At 46.0% G+C, this 17,506-nt stretch overlaps 2 protein-coding genes across 2 annotated transcripts in view; both read right to left on the reverse strand.

Annotated features, from left to right (window-relative positions):
* The window catches only part of CUEDC1 (CUE domain containing 1), a 9,168-nt gene extending 8,195 nt beyond the window's left edge, over positions 1–973 (reverse strand). Inside the window, exon 1 of the mRNA XM_026047883.1 lies at positions 898–973. Coding sequence (XP_025903668.1) covers positions 898–973 — 76 coding nt within the window. The remainder of the gene's footprint in view (positions 1–897) is intronic.
* A 2,803-nt stretch (positions 974–3,776) lies between these two features.
* VEZF1 (vascular endothelial zinc finger 1) lies at positions 3,777–12,484 on the reverse strand. Its single transcript, XM_026047792.1, has 6 exons — positions 11,787–12,484; positions 10,990–11,053; positions 9,917–10,100; positions 8,328–8,537; positions 6,300–6,344; positions 3,777–5,962 (listed from the first exon to the last, which is right to left on the reverse strand). The coding sequence occupies exons 1-6, from the start codon at positions 12,179–12,181 to the stop codon at positions 5,535–5,537; spliced, it is 1,326 nt and encodes a 441-aa protein (XP_025903577.1). The 5' UTR covers positions 12,182–12,484; the 3' UTR covers positions 3,777–5,534.
* Positions 12,485–17,506: the final 5,022 nt, after the last annotated feature.

A 17,506-nucleotide genomic window follows, 5' to 3' on the forward strand; every position in this document is an offset into this window, starting at 1 on the left:
GGGCGCCTCCCTGGGGCGCCCTGAGCCCTCCGAGGCTTCAGCCCCTCCACGGGGGGCTCCGTGTCCCCCCAAGGGGCTCCGTGTGCTGCCGGGGGGTTCGGTGCCACCTCCACCCGGCTCAGTGTCACCCGAAGTGTGCAGTGTCCCCCCCCCGGGGTTCATTGCCCCCCTCGTGGGGTCTCAGCGCCCCCGGGCTCTCGGTGTCCCCATTGGGGGCCGCAGGTGACAGAGGCCGGGCAGGGGGTCGGGACGGAGGCGCTAGGGACAGGCTGGACCCCCGCGCGGCTCCGGGCGCCGGGGGCCCCGCGGCTGCCCAAGATCCCTGCGCCCATGGGGGGCACGTCCAGGCAGTGCTGGCGATTTGGGGTGTCCTCCCCCAGAATCTGTACATACACCTAAGTATTCAGTATCCTTCCTTAAAGAACAATCCAGGGATTTTAAAATTACTCAAATTAGCCTGGAAACACAAAGAACAAAAATTATTGTTGTTGTTGTTGTTGTTGTTATTATTATTATTATTATTATTATTATTATTATTATTACGGTCCCAGCTTTCACATCTCTTTCCCTTGGGCTCGTTTCAGAGAGAAGCGATGCAGGATGAAATGTCCCGACAGAAGCACGGCCGGCTGCCGACGGCGGACCCGACGGAAGCTGCTGGCTGAGTTTCCCTTCGTGCTGAAATATTTTCTTGCAACTAACACCAAAAAAGGTTTGCTGCTGGGTCAAGATCGCAGAGCTGCATTTTAACCAGGAGTTGCCCGTTGGGTTTCAACACAGCACCGGAGCGGCTGTCGAAGCCCAGCCAGAGTCCATAGGCTCCTTTATTCCATAGGAGACATCCACGGAGCCTTGTGTGCTTGATGCTGAATGTGATTCCTGTCATAAGAGCAGCACCTGGTGCTGACAGCCTTCGGCTGCTGCTCTGCGAGTCGTCGCTGAGGGGGCCAAGGGAAAGCCGTGGTTTAAACATGTTGGATCAAGGAATTTCAGCCCCTGTCCAGTCACTCAGCTACTGCTCTGACTAGCTACGATGAGAGGAAAAGATCAATTTTTACACTGTCCATCCTAAAAGTGCTGGTAAGAGCACCTCCAGGGCATTTAAAAATACTAAAAGTTCTCAGTAGCAGCCTTTGGAAAATACAGATAAATTTCTGAGATGGGTCAGTCAGTCACTAGGAAAGTGAGGCAGGGATCTGCAGGAAGTCTCTGTTCCACTCCTCTGGAACACAGCAAGATAAATGCATATACATATATATACATATCCTATTGGATGCTTTTAACAGCCTGGCCTTCCTTAAATGCAAGTCATTCCCCCTTTTGTTCCTGGGTGGGAATCCAATCCCAGCCACTTTGGAAATGAGCCCTGAGCTGCTTTAAAAATACATCAGAAAGAACCGTCCCTAAAATAAGAGTAAGCAGAGCACCCAACTTGAGGCTCAGCATCACCCTAGTGCCACCAACTGCTCCAGACAGTCCCCCGTTATGTGGCTAGGGATGTTACAGCTGAAAGAGCTCATTGGGTTTGGGTGGTTTTTTTTGTTTTTGTTTTTTAACTCTGTTGGACAAATTCAAATACTTTCAATATCTTTTTTTTTTCCTATTGCTCCAAAGAAAAAGATATTGTAAGAGGCAAAATAAACAAACACATTTTAATGTAAACATAATACTCTATAAATCACAGCAGCAACTTGGTCTGTGCACAAGGAGGCGTGTGTGAACACAGATGCTGTGGAGTACACGGGATCCACCATGGAGCACACAGGAACTACCATGGAGCACGCGGGATCCACCATGGAGCATGCAGGATCCACCACGAAGCGTGCAGGATCCACCACAGAGCGTGCAGGATCCACGGAGCATGCAAGATCCACCACGGAGCGTGCAGGATCCACCACGGAGCACACAGATCTATCATGTAGCACACGGGATCCACCATGGAGCATGCAGGATCCACCACGGAGTGTGCAGGATCCACGGAGCATGCAAGATCCACCACGGAGCGTACAGGATCCACCACGGAGCACGCAGATCACCATGGAGCGCACGGGATCCACCGTGGAGCGCGCAGGATCCACACAGAGCACACGGGATCCACCGTGGAGCGCGCGGGATCCACACAGAGCACACAGGATCCACCGTGGAGCGCGCGAGACCCGTGGCACCCGAGGCGGCCTGCGGCTGCGCCAGCCCCGCTGCGAAGGAGCGGTCGCAGCCCGCCGCCAGCTCGTGCCAAGCGCACCACGTACATCTGCTCCTCTCTTGCCAGTGACCTCCCCTGGACTGAGCAAGCAAAGACAAAAGAGAGCACTCGGGAACACTCTCAGGTTTTGCTCCAGGCTGCTGCTCCTGCGCGGGCTGAGGGCATTCCCGCGCAGCCAAGCAGCCCCGCTGCACCCTCCACTTACCAGCGATCCTTGGGGCAGCAGGTCCGCCCCGCACACGCAGGCTCCTCGCAGGGAGGGGGTTTGCATGTGGCTGAACCAACTGCTCCACGTTTCTAAAGCAGAAATCCTTCCGAGGCAAAAGTCAGCTTTAAAAGCCTCAGCCAGTGCTAAGCTATTAACCCAATGCTGAATGTTTATGGAAACTTAAGAAGAAAAAAATAAAACCCCCATTGAAGCAGCTGCAACCGGAGCCCTGAATGGGCTCGATACAAAACCCGCTTGGCTCAGCCCGGCCGCGCTCGTCCTGCTGCTGGCCTGCATCCAGCCTAAAAGTTTCCATCAAACAAACTGGGCTGAGCGCATCAGCTGCGCAGAAAGCAGCCCGGAGCCGCGGCAGCAGCTGCTCCTCAGAGCTCCCATTTTCCTCCTCCTCTGCTGCCGCAGACCTCACCGGGCTCGGGGTGCTAACGTGCACGCAGCGTAAACAGCTTGGCCAGTTTGTGTTCGCACGTCAAAACAGCTTAATGGATTTTGCATGATGGCATTGCAAGTAAAATTAATGTCGACGTCGAGAGAGCCAAGGCGCACACCTCCGAGCGCCCATGCGCAGCGCACACCAATGTTTACCCAAGGGCAGGCGAAGCAGGTTGACAATTAGCTAATGCAGCTTTGTGGACATAAAGCAGGTACATTCGAGCAGAACCAACATAAAATAAAAAGGAAACAGCCCTTTTCCTGCCCCACGCTAAGAGTGCCATGGTTAGTGGTTTGGGAAGTCTCTGTCACACTGAAAAATCTCCTTGCCAGTGTTTAATGTGTTTATTCTTCCCGCTGCTCTGCCGGGATCAGCGGGACAGCCGCAGGACACACCGGCTGCGGGCAGCAGCTCCTGTCAATACTACAGTAATTGACAACATACGATCGAGTCTCACACCTGTTTATTGTAAGTAATTCATAGATAACCACTTCTAGTACACATTTTCATATTAGCTTTTAATGCTTTTATCTTTTAAGCTCAGGGACACCCAAACTCCGTCTAGGGGTCAGCACGGCACTTTACCCAGGTCCAGAAGACTCTACCTACTGGTACAAGTGGTGCGGGTTGGTATCGTATCCAGGGGTGACAGAGACGGCTCGGAAACCACGTCCCCGAGAGCAGGGCGGCTGGCGCGGCCGCAGTGCGCCGGGGAGCCGCCCGTGGCCGCGGCCGCAGCGGCCACAGCGGGAACAAAGTCATAGCTACATATTCTTCTCTACAGTTTTGTTTATTGAGACAAACTAATTAAAAGGCACAAACATAGGGCATATGTTTACATGGACATTATAACAAACATATACATTAAAAGTGTAGGAATGTGTTTCCTTTCTGCTAAACAGAAAGTTCCTAAGCTTTTATATATACAAAAGTTGTACAATTTGATGTCCTAAAGTACAAAAGATCATTTATAAAATTATTTTACACTAAGCTCTATTTTTTTTTTTGTTTTTGTTTTACTATGTAGTCCAAGCCCCTAGAACAGTTTCACGTAATGATAGAGATACCTGTCACCCGAGCCCGGCGCGCGGCCCTCGCTGCCCCGCGGCCGCGCGCCTCGAGCAGCCGGGCCCGCTCGCGCTCTGCGCAACGCCAGTCTCCACAGCTTCCCACCTCGTTAGGAGAAAAACATCGCAACTGTCATTTTATTATTATTTTTTTAATGTAGAGTCTTGGTTTTAGGGTGTTTTTTTTAAAACAAAGTTTTAAAAACGTGAATATGTGACATGATAGTCTAAAAAGTATATCTGTTTCCCTAGATTTTGCTTTCTACTTTATGTACAGATAAACAGGTTAAGAAATAAAAAGCACATGTAGCTTAAACATGTGTGATCATTTATGGAGAAGTTCTGGGCCGGACAGTTCGGACCACCACCCCAGAACTCCCACAAACTGATAGAAATGTGTTAACACAATAGAAGAATAACGTAAAAATGATGATGTTTGCAAATATTTACAAAGTTGAACAGATTTGCACAACACTTGATTAAGAAGTAGGGGAGAAATTAAAAGACGCTCTCTGCTTGTCCTGAAGGGGCATCCTACCTAGTTAGTGGTTAGAATAAAAACTGTATACAATTTAATATAAGACAAAACTTCTAGTGAACAACTAACACGTCTGTCCCCTGCTGCAACACCAGCAGGTTCTGATTGGGAGACAGAGGGCATAAAAATCATACCCGGTGTCTCCAGAATCTTCCAGCTTAAAGCAGTTATTTCATAAGTTTCAAAGCACTCCTTTTGCTCCTAGGTAAGAGTCCCATAGGGGTCTGACTGCTCAGAGACCATGTTCACGTACATTTTGACTCTTCTGTCAGCCGTGGCTGTTTCTCACCAAACAAGAACAGGTGGTTTTTTTTAAAAAAAATGTCGACTACAATGCTATATTCCCTTAGGGTAATATGTTGGGTAATATTTACATCTCCAAATATCAGGTCACAATCCCTATTATATGTTGAAGTTAGAATGATAAGTTATCATATGCTTTGCATATCAGAGCTGGTATCACCTTTCCCATAGGGAATGCTGCCTGAAATTATCATATTCCCAAAGGTAAAATGCATATTTTCTCCAAAATGCATTTTTAAAAATGACAACATTGTAATGCATTTACTCATTAAAAAAAAAAAAAAAGAAAAGAAAAAAAGAACATTAACACAGACAAAGATTCTACACTAGCTCAGAAATAATGGACTTACAACTGGCAAGTTAAAATTAGCCATCCACCCTGTTAAAGATACAGAGGGGTCTTTGCTAGTGTTTACATTAAAATAATTTTCTAAGTTACGATTTGGGGGATAAAACATAAAGCTGATTTTTAACAACTTTTTTTTTTTTTCACTCTGACAAGTACGTTATCTGCTCTAATTCAGTATCAGTCAGCTAAAAGGTAAAAGGTAAAACTTACTTTTAATGAAGTGCTCCAGTGAAACTCAAGTTCGAACAATAGCCAAATCGACAGGGGAAGATGCTACTATGGTCTCTGACGGTGCATGCCACACCAGTGACTTAGCTCGAGTTATTATTAACTAGAAGAAAGAACTAAAAAAACCCAAAAAGCAACTGCTGGTAAGGATTCCGTTTTAATCCTCTTAATACTGTTTGGAAATTCTTTACCAGGGAGGAGACGTGGGCAAGGCTTGGGGCAGGAAAGGCATGCTCTCTACCGGCCGCATTGCTATATTTAACGGACCCGCTAACGTCATCGGCGTGGGGAGGTTCATGGGAGACGTGATGGTGACTGGATGCGCTATATTCACTGGGGCGGTTACGGGGGTGGGTAAATTGACTGGTGTGGTGAGCGTTAATGGAGATGTCATGGATAATGGACTGGTGATGGTTACAGGATGCCCTAAGTTCATCGGGCTGGATATATTAACTGCACTTGATACATTTACTGGACTTCTCATGCTCATTGCAGCTGCCACTGTGACTGGGTTTGTGATAGTCCCAGAAGCCACAGAGGACGTTATATTGAATGGAGTAGTAAGAGTCACAGGCGTAGTAGCAGCAGTGGAGGTTTGGCACAAGTTAGCAGCTTCTAAAAATGAGACATAAAAAGACAAAAAGTTTTTAAACACATAAAAAACCATGGACAAGATTTTAAAATAAAAAATAAAATAACAACAAACAAGAACAGGTACAAATTTTGGAATAATTTTCTTTAGGAATTATTAGTAAGTTAAAACTGTTAACATTCTATAGTCTGCAAGAAATACAAACTCTCATGCAGTTCATATGAGTTCATTATTTTTTTTCCTGGGAAGTCAAGCAAAGTTGTCTATTATAAAGAGGATTTTATTCATAAAAACAGCATCGCACAATCAAAAACATCCTCCCAAGAGGAACATTATAAATAGAGGAGAGAGTGTACATACCGAATGGTACGTACTCTATAGCCTTCTCAAAGGTGAACTGACATTCTGTGAAGGTTTTAAAAAGTCATTATTAGGGACTGAGAAGCAAAGCTCGTTTCAATATTTACACCTGCTTATTTCAGTCTTTCTGATTTGCACTCAGCAGCTCCACCGATCACAACGCGTCTACCCGTTAGCTCTTCCAACCCCCAGCAGCTGCTCAGCTTTCACATTAACTACAGTTCCACACCGAGGTCGGGCTTTTGCTCTTGTTTTTTACTTTGCTTTGCAGCAAGCAGGAATTAAGCGCGGGACAAGGAGGGGCTGGCAGGGGCTGGCACCGCGGAGAGGGCCCCGGCGTCCGGCGAGGGTCCGCTCGGCATCAGGCCAGGCGGCGCGCGCCGCAAACGTATCAAGAGCGGGTTAACTTTAAACGCAACATTAGCCCCATGCAAGGGTTACTGTTGGGTCTTCAAAGTCCACATCTAGGAGGGGTGGAGGGGAAGGGAAAGAGTGAAAAAAAAATTGTGAAAATAAATAATATTGGACTTAAAGAAAAGTCCTGTACAGTGTGGTAAAACCAACACAAGAAGTGGCACTGACGGGGGGACCAGCACACAAGGAGTAACCGAAGTGACTGCTCCAGCCTCGGCGTCCAAGCAAGGGAACGCACAAGGACCCCCAGCCCTGCCCGCTCCCACGTCAGCCACGTGAACCGGGTATCATCAGTCTGGCAACGCTCCCCCGCCTGCCGCCCCGCGCGCCCTCCAAACCACCCTTCCTGCTGCGGGATATTCAGGAACAACAACGCGAGAGGCAGGGAAGGGGCAACAACACAGCGGGAAGGGCAGGTAGAAAAAAATCCACTTTTTAACATTTTTAGAGACTTCGTAAATCTGACACCCCTTTGCTTTATCCATTTAGCACTCTGATTATATTTAATTCATTAATTTTCATTTTAATTAAACTTTATGTTAGCATTACTAATGTCTAATCGCAGAATTCAATCAATTGAATTGGACTGGAATAACAATCAAGGAGAAAGGAGCAAGCAGCCTATTGCACAGACAAGACCTAGAGAAGAAAAGAATGAAGAAACTAAAAGGAAATTTAGGGGAAAAAAAAAAGGAAAAAGAAAAAGAAGAAGAGTTGAGAACATTTATTAATCAGAAACAGAGCTAGTGAAAACCAGCAAGTGGTCACTAAGAATTTGTTCTAAAACATGTAATCCACAAGAGTCACATGGCAGGTATTAGAAATCAAAGTGCTATGGAAAGAATAAGCAAGCAGCAACGGATTTGCAGCTGCTGCACTTCAGCACAAGTCACTAAATCGAAGCAACCTATTCCTTCCCAAACTAGCACACCCAGTAACGAAATGAAGTATTCAACTGCAGCAAGACAGGTGAGCGCAAGCTGGCAAAAATGAAAAGCACTTCCATGTATTAGTTAATCTTGTAAGGAGAAAAGAAATGGAAGAGTAAGTTCTGTGAGATCCGGAAAACTTTATGCAAATAGAGTTAAGTGAAGGACAATATAAATGGAAAAAATGGGAGAGAACAAATAGAAGGGACACAAAAACCATTCACATGCACCCTGCTGTTGATGTAAAGACGGGTTGTTGTTACGTATGCATGCATATATATGTATATGTGTGTGTGTTTACATATATATATAAAACATAAATATATCTAATATATATGCACACAAGCTAACAACAGGCAGACATGCATAAACACAGCTAAAAACCACATGTAAGTCCACAACACGCTCTTGCCTTGGAGCAGACACAAACATCCTTTTATAATTGATGACTGCTATGTACACATTCAAGCACAGACACCAGTGGCAAGTAAATAATAAAGAGTTCATTTACAACAGCTTAATTCTCATAATTTATCCTCCTGCTAGCTTTTAGCTATTACTTCTAGACATGAGAATTAAAATTTCGCATAACACAAATCTTGTTCTGATATCTTCAGCTCCCTATGCAACTGTGTAAGCTCTACTGTCTTGTAAAACCAGGACTGTAAGTAATGTTTTGTTTTACCTTTCTTCCTTGCTTTGACGGCCTCTTCCCATAATCTCAGGGTCTCTACCTGCTTTCCAGGCCAACTTGTTACATGTTGCTGCTGCTGCTGCTGCTGCTGCTGTTGCTGCTGCTGCTGTTGCTGCTGCTGTTGCTGTTGTTGCTGCTGCTGCTGTTGCTGCTGCTGTTGCTGCTGCTGCTTCTGATTGCTGGTCTCTTCACTCATGCACGCTATGCCAATTAAGTAAGAACACAAATTCACCTTGCAGTTACACACTTTGCTACTGAGGTGACAAACATGACTTGAAGGATTCCAAGAGTCAGAATCACAGAGGTGGTCAAAAACATAAAATTAATTCTGCGTTTTTTTAAAACTATCTTTCTGAGATCTAAAAGAAAAGGTGCAGTGTCAGGAGCATCTAGTTGCCTGACGAGAAAAAAAAATAAAAAACACACAACTCCTTTCTAATAGTTTACTTTGCTTGTACTTTAGGAAGACCGAAATGCAAGGTTATGAGGACTCTCTAGAACACAAGATGGTTAGTCAGCTCCAGTTTTTGTAAACCTCAGTTCCAGTTTCCAAAAAGACCCCTATCTTGTCATTGCAAGCATGACAACATTTTCAGTTCACATTTCTATCACAGAACAGCATGTTACTTCTCTTTGGCCACACTACAGCTCATCATTTTCACCTCTACCAACTGCTGTGATGCCTCACATGCACTGCTTAGCACCACCAAACTGACAGACCTGTAACCCTATCCTTTGAAAAAGATCTCACATAAAAATTTCACATTATGTTCAACTCTCAGGCATTTCAGATATTCACAGTACCTTCAAATTATCCAGGAGTAACATGAGCTGAAAAGATCCTGTAAATTAATGTTTTAAAAGACTTCAAGGACAAGGTTTCTAAGGACATTCATTTGTTTTCTCCCGTTTGATTCCTTTGAATACCCCACCGTACATCACTAGAGAGGTCTGTTAAAGTTACAGGTATTTTAAGAGGGAATTCAGGGAGTTTAAGACTAGAAGGAACTACTACAGACATCTCACCCGAAGTCCTCTGTAACACAAGTCAAATACCATTAGCGACCAAAGCATATCAAGGCTGGGCTTAAGTGCTGTTCTTGTCAGCTACTGCCAGAGAAATCACTGAGTCTCAGGGCCAAAACTCAGAAAACGCTCAGAAATCTTTCTTTTGACTTCGGTGAGATTTGGGATCAGGCTTCAAACCTGAAACTTGGCAGATATAAGTAGTTCTCAAATATTCTAAAATCTTCTAAATTACTCGTTAGACTTTTAAATTCGTAGTTCAGGAAGTACTAGTGTACTTAGAAGCTGAGAAAACTCTTTTCTTCAAGAGATGGGTTATTCTCACACATTGCAGGGCATTCCTCTAAGAGATAAGTGCACAGTCTAGTACCAAACCAATTCCACATATGCCAATTTCTGGAGCTAAAGATCCTGTTTTCAAATATTTACTTTTAATAGGTGTGAATACCCAAAGTGACGGCTGCTTTTTCATTTTCAAGTAATCACAGGCAACTCTCTTTGCAAACTTTTGCAAACACATAGTTATTAGAAATGTTTTTAAAACGTTCACCTACTTTTATTGATGCCTTGTTTACAGGTATTACAGTTGATACTTTGGCTCTGCCCGTGTGTCTTTAAGTGGCTGGTGATATATGCTGCACTCAGAAGTTTACCACAGATATTACACGATACCTTTCCTTCATGGCGCACCATGTGTGTCCGCAGTCTGTCTTTGGTGGCAAAGGCAGCAGTGCACGTCTACATGAAGGACAACAGTGACTTTTAAAGACAGTGTTAGAGTACGATTTGCATTACCATTTTAGGCCTATTTTACCTGTATCTATTTACACCACTGGTATCCCAAGCCTACAGAAAGCTTGAAGTTTTACTTATAGAAAAAAAACAACATTCAGCTGCTGGGCAGAGACTGAAAATTATCTAGCAGCTTAATGGGAGTGATCGTCTGACACCAACAGGTCAAACTCACACTTTATTCTACCTGAGCTTTCTTAAAATAGAAGGTTGCCTTACGTACCAAAGCAAGAGGCCGCTTATAAACAAACACCTGGAACAGGTAAAGGTAGCATCTGATAAACTTGTACTGCACAAATCTGAACTCGATGTTTTGCACTGCTCAGTTATGTTTCCATCCAAATTAGAAGAAGGAAACAAAACCTTCCTCTATGCCTATTCTTTTTACTCAAAACATGTACTTAATACGGTGAGTCACTAAAATACAGGTTGGAACAAGCATGGATACTCCAAGCGAAACAGTTAATTGTTCAAGAGCAGTCAAATTCTCTCATATAAAACCTTCAACTTACGACATCTTGCTTTCGATTTACAGCAAAATGATGGATCTAGAATTACCTATTCTAACCCTCTTTTTTTCCTATTTTTTCCTAACTTGTATTAGATACAATATTGATTTATATGGATTTCTAGACATTGAGAAAACCCAAGACACACATTATTCCTGCAGTCTACTAAGCTTGCAATCTACTGCTGAGTCTATGTTAAAACAGTGTACCTACATTGTTCTCCAATAAAGTAATCACAGTAGCCTCTTGATTCTTGGAAGATTATTCACCTGATACTTTCTAACTACAAAACCTTGTGTGTTGTTACTAAATTATTTGAACCTTACTTGGCATTTGAAGGGTCTTTCTGTTGAGTGAACGTGTTTAACATGACAGCTTAAATGATCAGGCCTGCAAAAGAAGACGGGAACAGAGAAGAAAACACATCCTGTTACAAACGTGTAGCAGCAACACCCTGGCTAACAGTGCTGACCACTGCACTGTAGACCCTTTGCAGCCCACAGCCCCCTGCACAACAGGAATAAGGACGTTCCCGTTACCTATGAAGTGGCTTTCGGCTACAATAACATAACGAAGTTACACTGAGAGCCGGTTTGCAGTTTAAAACTGAACCGTGCTCTTCCCACACACGTGCAATGGGTCCATGCGCGTGCACCTTGTGCGAAAGGGTGACAAGCGACGGCTCCAGCGGCTGGAGCTCTGTTCCCAGCACAGCCTAGAGCCGGGCACAGCAGCGCGGGCTTCCCCGCTGCGCTCTGCCGGTCTCAGCCGCGGGAAGGGACAGGGAGGCGGCGCGCCTGCCGTGCCCCGCTCGGTCACCGACCCTGCCAAAGGCTGGGAAAGGGGCTCCCTTATCACTGCCGGTGACACAGGCACGTGTCCTGCGGGGCCTGGATGAGGTCCCAACGTCATTTCAAAACACTGCCGTGAAACAGGGACCGCTTTCGGCCACTGTCAAGCTGGCTCGGATTGAGACCCACACCCTAGAGGTAAACAAGGCTCTTTATCCCCTCACCAATCATCTAAGGAGTCTCCTTCTCCTAGCCCCTCGCTATGATAGCTTAACCCTTCTTGGTTATGAAAAGCCAATACTTGAGCTCGCCTGGGATTTTCTACATGGTACCTCGAGAAGCCTTTTCCACAAACACCACAGGTGTACGGTTTCGTGATGCCACCTTCATGAGACCTCACGTGGTAGGTCATGCGATCCTTCCTCTTGAAGCGCTGATTGCAAATGGGACATTCAAAGGGTTTCTCATCTGAGTGGGACAGCTTGTGCCGGTTGAGGTGATACACATCCCTGAAGGCCTTTCCACACATCTCACAAGCGTGGTTCTTCTTAACGGGCTTGCTGGGCTTCTTCACGGTCTGAGTCACTGCCATGGCCGTCGCACCAGCACTGCTGCTGGGGTTGGTGGCAGAGGAAGACGTAGTGACTGTGGACAGGATGCCTGCGATAGTCGAAACCAAGGAGCTTCGGCTGTTGTCACCAGCGATGGTCGAAATAAGGGGCACCATTGTGGTGGGAGTTTTCTTTGGCCGTGACACTAACTTTATCCCTGTGTGGCAGGACTCGTGACGCCTCAAATGGTAGCTGTCCCTGAAAGCTTTGCTGCAGTAAGTGCACACAAAGGAGGTTTTAGGTTTTTCCTTTTTAATCCCAACAATAGCATCCTTTAACGTTTCTTGTGCAGGCTGAGGTTTCTGCGTTATTGGTAAGGGCAGAATCGGCTTCTGATCGGGTGGCTCAACAGCAGAGCTCAGGAGAGGCAACAAACTGTTCTGCGCTGCCTGCTGTTGGTGATGTGAGGCTTCATGTGCCTAAAACCAAACATTCACACTTAAATTCTATTGATGGGTGCTCACTTTGACGCGGTGAGAACATGTACAAACTACCAAAAGCAAATTCTAGACCAAAAGCCGCTGAGGGAACAAGGGGAAAGGGTTGCATAATGCTGTTCTTGGGCGGGATAAGGCACTCGCACAGTAAATGCATGCTCTGTGCAGATTCTGTGGTGAATAAGTGTAGGAAGGCACACATCATAACAATCAAATAATTATTAAGTTTCCGGAGGGCAACATTTCTCATGGAAAACAACTAGGTGCTTGTCAGATCTCTTGCTAACATATCGTTTGATCTTTACATAACAGATACTTGCTTTGCATCATATCAGATACCACACTGGGACTACCTTCGGAGCTTACGAATGCACCGACGGAGCAGCAAGCAGTGCTCCACCTTCAAAATTAAGCCGAGCTTAGTGCATGCCGAGAATTAAACCGCGGCCGCAGAGGGCCGGGATGCGATAAGCCATCTTATTTGAACAAGGTGTTTGTACCAGGACGCTAGCGCTGAGGCCATTGCAAAGCAACTCGGATCAAGGGCCGGTTAAAGCCTGCGTGCTATATTTAGCGGGCTCCCACTGCATTTACACAGCCATCGCTGGGTTCCTCGCATCTGCAAACTAAGAGCAATAAAGACACGTTCTTTTTCTCTTCATTGGAACTGTTTTGCGACCTGAAGTTACTCAATAAGCCCTGGTAGATATCCAGAAATCTGGGAGAACACAGTGCAGAAAAGAAAGGGGACAGAGGGATGGAAAATAAAGACGTCAAAGCTGCTTTAAAGCAGCAAACAGAGCTGAGCCCAAGCTCCAGAGCACGGGCAGAAGCTAGGGGAAAGGAGGCGGGCACAGTGTGGCGTACGGAGCGCGCGGGCCTCGAGCGCGGGCGGCCTCCGCTGCGCCCTGCTCACGCACACGCAGTAACCGCTGCTACGAAAGCTCATCCCGTTAGACCGGGACAGAAGCCCAGCAGATACAAATTTAAAGTGGTTTAGAAAGCACACAGACCAATTCAGCCTAATGGAGCATTAAAATAAATCACCAGCACCTTTAAGCCAGTTTAAGCACATCTGCAGGCAAGATGTGCCTCGCTCTCATCAGACCAGTTTTAAATTGGCCTAGTGACTAACGCAGCAACACGAGGGCTGAAGCGGAGTTGGGGGAGCCCTGCATTCACATTAAATCAGTACTCCAGCCTCCCAGGATTTCTTCTCTGTGTTTTCCTTCATAAAATAACATGTGCTTCCTTTCAGCACTTGAGGCTGTGAAAGCTGAATAAATCATTGGGTGTTGCTGTGTGCAACCTCCCACATCTCTGCTTTTATTTTGGTGGGGAAAAGGACAGTTTTAACAAGCACACTCCAAAATCCTTTCCATGTTAACTGTGTCAGGCCCTTCCGAGAGGTCAGTACTGGGCTCACGGGGAACTTTCCTTGGGAACCCCCAGTCACTTTGCCTGCAAGCACCCAGAGCCAGCAGCGAGCACGGCACACGCAGGCCCGGGCTCGGAGCGCCCTGGGTGCTTGGGTTCCTGCTTCCTCCTGCTACGTGTACAAACCCTGCATCGCTCGCCGCTCGCTCGTCAGGAGGGCACCGCTGATCCTTGGACGGGAGCCACAGGTGAACGCAAGCGCTAGCCCGCGGGACAGGGAAACATGTTCCTCGGCTCCCGAGCCTCTCACAGGGAAAGGGTTCGCGGGAGAAAGTCGGGATTAAGGAGACTGAAACACACAACTCGGGGGACTCGCCAGGGCCACACAGCTCCTGCGGCCACCCCACCTGCCACCGAGTGCCCCGGGGCAGCCCCACTCGGGCCACGCGCAGCGGGGACCTCAGCGCAGCCCAGGGCCGCTCTGCAGAGCCGGCCGCCGAAGAGCCAGAGCTGTGCTGGATGCTCACCTCCCCAGGCAGCGTGTCGCACACGGCTCATCTTTTCCATTCCCTTTTTGCCTGACTTAAGTGACAGTTGTGGATTTTCAACCATTTATTTTCCATATTTAAAAAAAAAAAAAAAAGGATTGCGACATCTACATTGCTTAAAGAGAACAATATATATACATACACAACGCAAGTACAATATTAAGCAAGTTATGTACTTAAAAAATACAGTTTTACTTTTGAAAAATTGGAAATGTTTTACAGCCAACTTTAAATAAGCATTAAACAATGTTGTTAACTGGCATCAGAAGACACTTAAGAGCACCTAAGGATAGCTCAAGATATACAATTTCAAAGGCAGAGCTAGCAGATCGGATAATAGGGAGCCCAAATCTTTTGGACAGGGTTCAAACTTAGGCAGTTTATGGACACTTTCTAGCCTTAAAGAAACATTAGCACTTCAAGGTAATGATGCAATATTCCTATTGCACTAACACAGATGTTGAGTGTAAAACGGTGTATATTCACAAGGCTCCACGCTCCCTGGCCAGTGCTTATGTAAGCCTGCTTATCTGGGTTCCCAGATGCGCAGCGTTCCCGGCGCTGCTGTCCCGCTAAGCAGCCCTTCCCGCAGGGAGCGGTGGCCGGCAGGAAGGCAGCACCTGCTGCTCTGCCGCCTTCGCGACTCATCTCCCCTCAGAACGGCGCTTTACTCGACCTAGCATTAATGTCGAGGCAACATCTTTGTGGCATTTGCATCGCCCGGGACAGGCTCCCATGCAAAATACCCTCCCTCTATCACAAACATCTTTCTTTCTAGGGGGGTAGTAAGGAAAGCAAGAGCTAATTCATGACCCTGAGTGGTAGGAGGCGGCACTGTGAACTTCCAGTGCCAGAGGCTAGAAGATTTTAGCGCTCGAGCCTTAATGTGAGAGCAACAAATTAGCATGAGTCATATCTTGAACGCTCCATCTGATGGATGATTTCTCCTAACACTAACAGATACAACTTTCACTCTCCCAGCAGATAGTAAAAGCGGCTTTCAAAACATGCATTTCAGGGCACTAATAAAATCCAAACAAGATCTGCTTACTCAATAGAGTATTTTTTTTTTTTTTTAAGAAGAGATACAATTCATCAAAATACCACCTAAGCACAATCAAGCAACTTTATTCAGTAAGAGCAATGGACAGTTATTGCACATATCTAATTGCTGTTAAGATTAAGACAATGACTCCTTTTCTGAAAGCACTTATCTAAAAACTATGATTTTACACACTGATGATTAAACCTTCCCTTAGAAAAACCTGTCACAGCTGAAAAACACATGAAGTAAAAAAAAACACCCCTAAAAAGAATTATGGTGTGTATGCACTCATTTGGACTTGTTATTTAACTCTTACTGGTGTTTAAGGCCCTTAAAACCCACTCTTTCCTATTAGTTTTTAAATAATCTCTGGGTTTTGGTTTAGACTTTGTTGGTGGGGACAGAGAGAAGAAACACTAAGCCAAGTTAACATCAAAAAAATATTTCAATAATGCTTTCTGCTGGGTACACGATGTGCTTATACCCTAAATCACTGGACTTAACAAAATGACTCAAGAAACAATATTCAGCTTTCATTATGTGGTCTTAAAGTTTTATTATATGGGGAAAAAAAATCAGAGAAAAATTTCCAAGTCACGGTTTTATGAAGATGCTTTGAAGTTGCACGTAACTAAATACGTTAGGAAAGGGAACTGCTGGCTCTGTAATTAAAAGCAGCAAAACCTACTACTAAACTGAAGCAAAAGTGGGACGAGACTATTTCAAAATGCAGCATCCTTTAAAAAAGTTAAGTAGAAACAAGCAGCGAGAAGCTGAACACACATTGGTAAGCAGTGCTTAGCGTTGGTTGAAGAGGCTGCTAGAATACAGTATTTCCAGCCCAATAATCGCTTTTCCCCCAACCATTCAAGAGGAGCGTGCAGAAAGGAGACAAAGCGACCCGAGCATGGAGGGGGGCGGCCCTAAAGCCGCGGGATGAACTTCTCCGGGGAAACTTTCCCGACGTGCAAATCACAACTGCCCACTAGAGCCGGAATCATTTACAAGACCGGAGCCAGCCCCCGTGTCATGGGCGGTGTTAAACCACGAAACTACACAAAAATCGGGCTCCTTTGGGCCAGGACGGGGCGGGAGAGGGCGGTTTTGGGTCCGTGCAGGCGCGCGGTGCCCGGCTCGCGCCGCGGCCGCGCTCGGGAAGAGGGGACATTCCCTGCGTGTTTTCGGAGGCAGAGCACCCCAGCCCGTGACTCATCCCTCGGCACTTGCGAGGCGCTCGTTTTTCCTCTATAAAGCAGCGGTGCGCGCTCCTTGCCCGTTTATTCATCCGGCCCGGGCTTCCAAATTCACGTCGCGGGCTGGGGGGTTTGTTTTAATTCCAACTAGGACAGTGAGTAAGCAAGTGTCCGCAGTCGGGAATTTGCGAGGAGCATTATTCTACCTAGGGAAAAAGGCGATGTGCACGCTTCCCTTCCACTTTTTTTTTTTAATTATTTTTGCTGCTGCTGCAGTTGCACATTTTAATGCTTTCAAGCTCAAAAAGAACAGGAGGCATCAGAAAAGAATCCGGCATGGAGAAGATCCGGGTTTCAGTTTACGAAAACAAGGGGATTTTTTTTTTTTTTTGCACGCCGGATTTTCTGCGGAATTACATAAACAGCGGTATTTTTAAGCAAGTCTTTTGCAGACAGAAAAAAAGAAAGGAACAAAAAAGAAAAAACAAATCAAGCAGTGGGGAAAAAAAGCAGTGAGTCAGTTTGCAGAGGGAGGGAAGGAGAGAAGCGCTGCCCGGTCCAGGCGCCGCATTCCTCCCTAATATCGCTTGCGTTTATCCGCTCTTCGTACGCGCGCACATCAAAAAGGGGAAAAAAAAAAAGGAAAAAAATTGGGGGGAAAAACGAAAAGAGGAGAAAAAAGAGAATTAAAACGCGGTGCGAGCAGCCCTGTCCTATTTTAAAAGAAAACAGGCTGGCTCGTCACTCAGCCCCTGAGTCAGGCTGTTTAAAGAGGGATTAATTTATTCTCCCAGACACCGTGTTTGTTCCAGCGGGTTTTGTTAGCGGGTGACGGAGGCTT

The sequence above is a fragment of the Nothoprocta perdicaria genome, unplaced genomic scaffold (assembly GCF_003342845.1).
Source record: "Nothoprocta perdicaria isolate Ctin4 unplaced genomic scaffold, notPer1 scaffold_50, whole genome shotgun sequence".
Lineage (NCBI taxonomy): Eukaryota > Metazoa > Chordata > Aves > Tinamiformes > Tinamidae > Nothoprocta > Nothoprocta perdicaria.

Excerpts from the sequence above, each read along its gene's own strand:
- VEZF1 (XM_026047792.1), bottom strand. The coding sequence starts at position 12,181 with ATGGTGCCCCTTATTTCGACCATCGCTGGTGACAACAGCCGAAGCTCC. Across the intron at positions 11,054-11,786 it reads TGTGGAAAAGGCTTCTCGAG|GCCTGATCATTTAAGCTGTC; the intron begins GTACCATGTAGA and ends CTTCTTTTGCAG. Across the intron at positions 5,963-6,299 it reads TATAGAGTACGTACCATTCG|AAGCTGCTAACTTGTGCCAA; the intron begins GTATGTACACTC and ends TCTCATTTTTAG.